The following is a 1,656-nucleotide window of genomic DNA, read 5'->3' on the forward strand; positions in this document are numbered from 1 at the left end:
GTGGCAGTTATGTTGAACTACAAGCCAGTGAGCCAGTATCTACCATACACAGTAAACACACCAGATTCCTTCATTAACCCTCTAAAGTTCTTCATACCTGTATTTTAGCAGAAAAAAAAAGTACAGTACCCCTTTTCTTATAAAATATGGTCTAGTTTAACATAGTGTAACTGAAAGTGTGTTACAGTAGTTTAAGTTCATAAATAAATATGTCCTTAGTTTATGTTTTTGATGATGTCTTATTTCTAGGGTTTGTGCCAAATTTGTCACATTGGGCACAACTGTAAAACTGGCAGTCTTTGTCAGTTTGCGTCCCAAAAATGGGCACATTGGGCATTAAAGTCAACCTACAAAGCTTTTTGTACAACAATGTTTAATTTTTGTCAGATTTGGTCATCAATTGTCGACTAAGAAGAACATAACCATACAACTACACTTCGCTTTTACCCCCGATGACAGTGAAGACAGTTTGGTGGATGGACTACAGATGAGGATCACAGAAATTAACACCCCTGGGCCGTGGACAAAAAGAACAAGTTAGCCTTATTTTGTAAGTTTAGATTTATACCATTAATTCCCCATAATTAACTTAGTGTAGGCTGCATACTTACTAATCTAAATTTATATTCAATACTAATAGGCTATGTTCTGTTTATTATATGTCTTTTCTTGTTATGACAGCACCATTTTTAATGCACACGGTTAGGATAATTCAGATTATGTTACACTAGGCTGTATAGAAAATTGTTTCAGCGGTGCTGTTATATACTAGTAAAGACCTCAATATGTTATTTATTTTAGTGTGAAATACATACTTTTTTGTGGTTTGAAAAAAAGCAAGGCAACAGCGAGTTTGTTTTGTTTTCAGTGAACAATGCAGCGAGCTCCAGTGATGTCACAGATGAAGACGAAGAGAACATCCCTTCAACGTCTACAGCCACAAAAAAGAAGATTCCAAAAAAACCAGCACCTGCTTGGAATGAAGTGAATCCAGATAACAGTGAGAAACCTTCTCCGCCAATGCTAGAATTAAGTAACGAACATGTACTTCAGTCTCCAGTTGACTACTTCAAAGATTTTTTTGACAATGACCTTTTAACTTTGATTGCTACTCAGTCAAACTTGTATAGTGTCCAAAAAAATCCGAATAAACCCTTGAATACCTCAGAGAAGGAAGTAGAGCAGTTTATAGGCATTTGCATCTACATGAGCATTTATGGTCTACCTAGGAGTAGGATGTATTGGAATGGAAATACACGAGTAAAAAAGGTTGCACATGTTATGTCACGTAACAGATGGGAGTAACTGAAGGCCAACTTGCACTTCAATAACAATGATCACATGCCATTACAGAATGATCCAAACAAAGATAGGCTATTTAAAATCCGCCCACTAGTTGATGCTCTTCAAAAACAAATTCAAAAACATTCCTATTGAGGAACAAATGCTCTGTGTTGATGAACAGATTGTGCCCTTCAAAGGCACATCTTTACTAAAACAGTAACAACCCGATGAAACCCCACAAGTGGGGATACAAACTGTTTGTACTTTGTGACAGCAAGGGTCTGATTCACAATTTTGAGATCTACACTGGTCGCATACTACCTGCTACTTCCCTACCTGACATTGGAGCTAGTTCAAATGTTGTTTTACGAC

General features: G+C 36.8%; 1 protein-coding gene across 1 annotated transcript; it reads left to right on the forward strand.

Annotated features, from left to right (window-relative positions):
• The first annotated feature begins 528 nt into the window (after positions 1-528).
• Positions 529-1,305, forward strand: LOC124373946 (piggyBac transposable element-derived protein 1-like). Its single transcript, XM_046832256.1, has 2 exons — positions 529-550; positions 869-1,305. Exon 2 carries the CDS (start codon positions 1,021-1,023, stop codon positions 1,303-1,305), a length of 285 nt encoding a protein of 94 aa, XP_046688212.1. The 5' UTR covers positions 529-550; positions 869-1,020.
• Positions 1,306-1,656: the final 351 nt, after the last annotated feature.

The sequence above is a fragment of the Homalodisca vitripennis genome, unplaced genomic scaffold (genome assembly GCF_021130785.1).
Source record: "Homalodisca vitripennis isolate AUS2020 unplaced genomic scaffold, UT_GWSS_2.1 ScUCBcl_6781;HRSCAF=14153, whole genome shotgun sequence".
NCBI lineage: Eukaryota > Metazoa > Arthropoda > Insecta > Hemiptera > Cicadellidae > Homalodisca > Homalodisca vitripennis.

Coding starts and splice junctions, on each gene's coding strand:
- LOC124373946 (XM_046832256.1), top strand. CDS start 1,021: ATGCTAGAATTAAGTAACGAACATGTACTTCAGTCTCCAGTTGACTAC.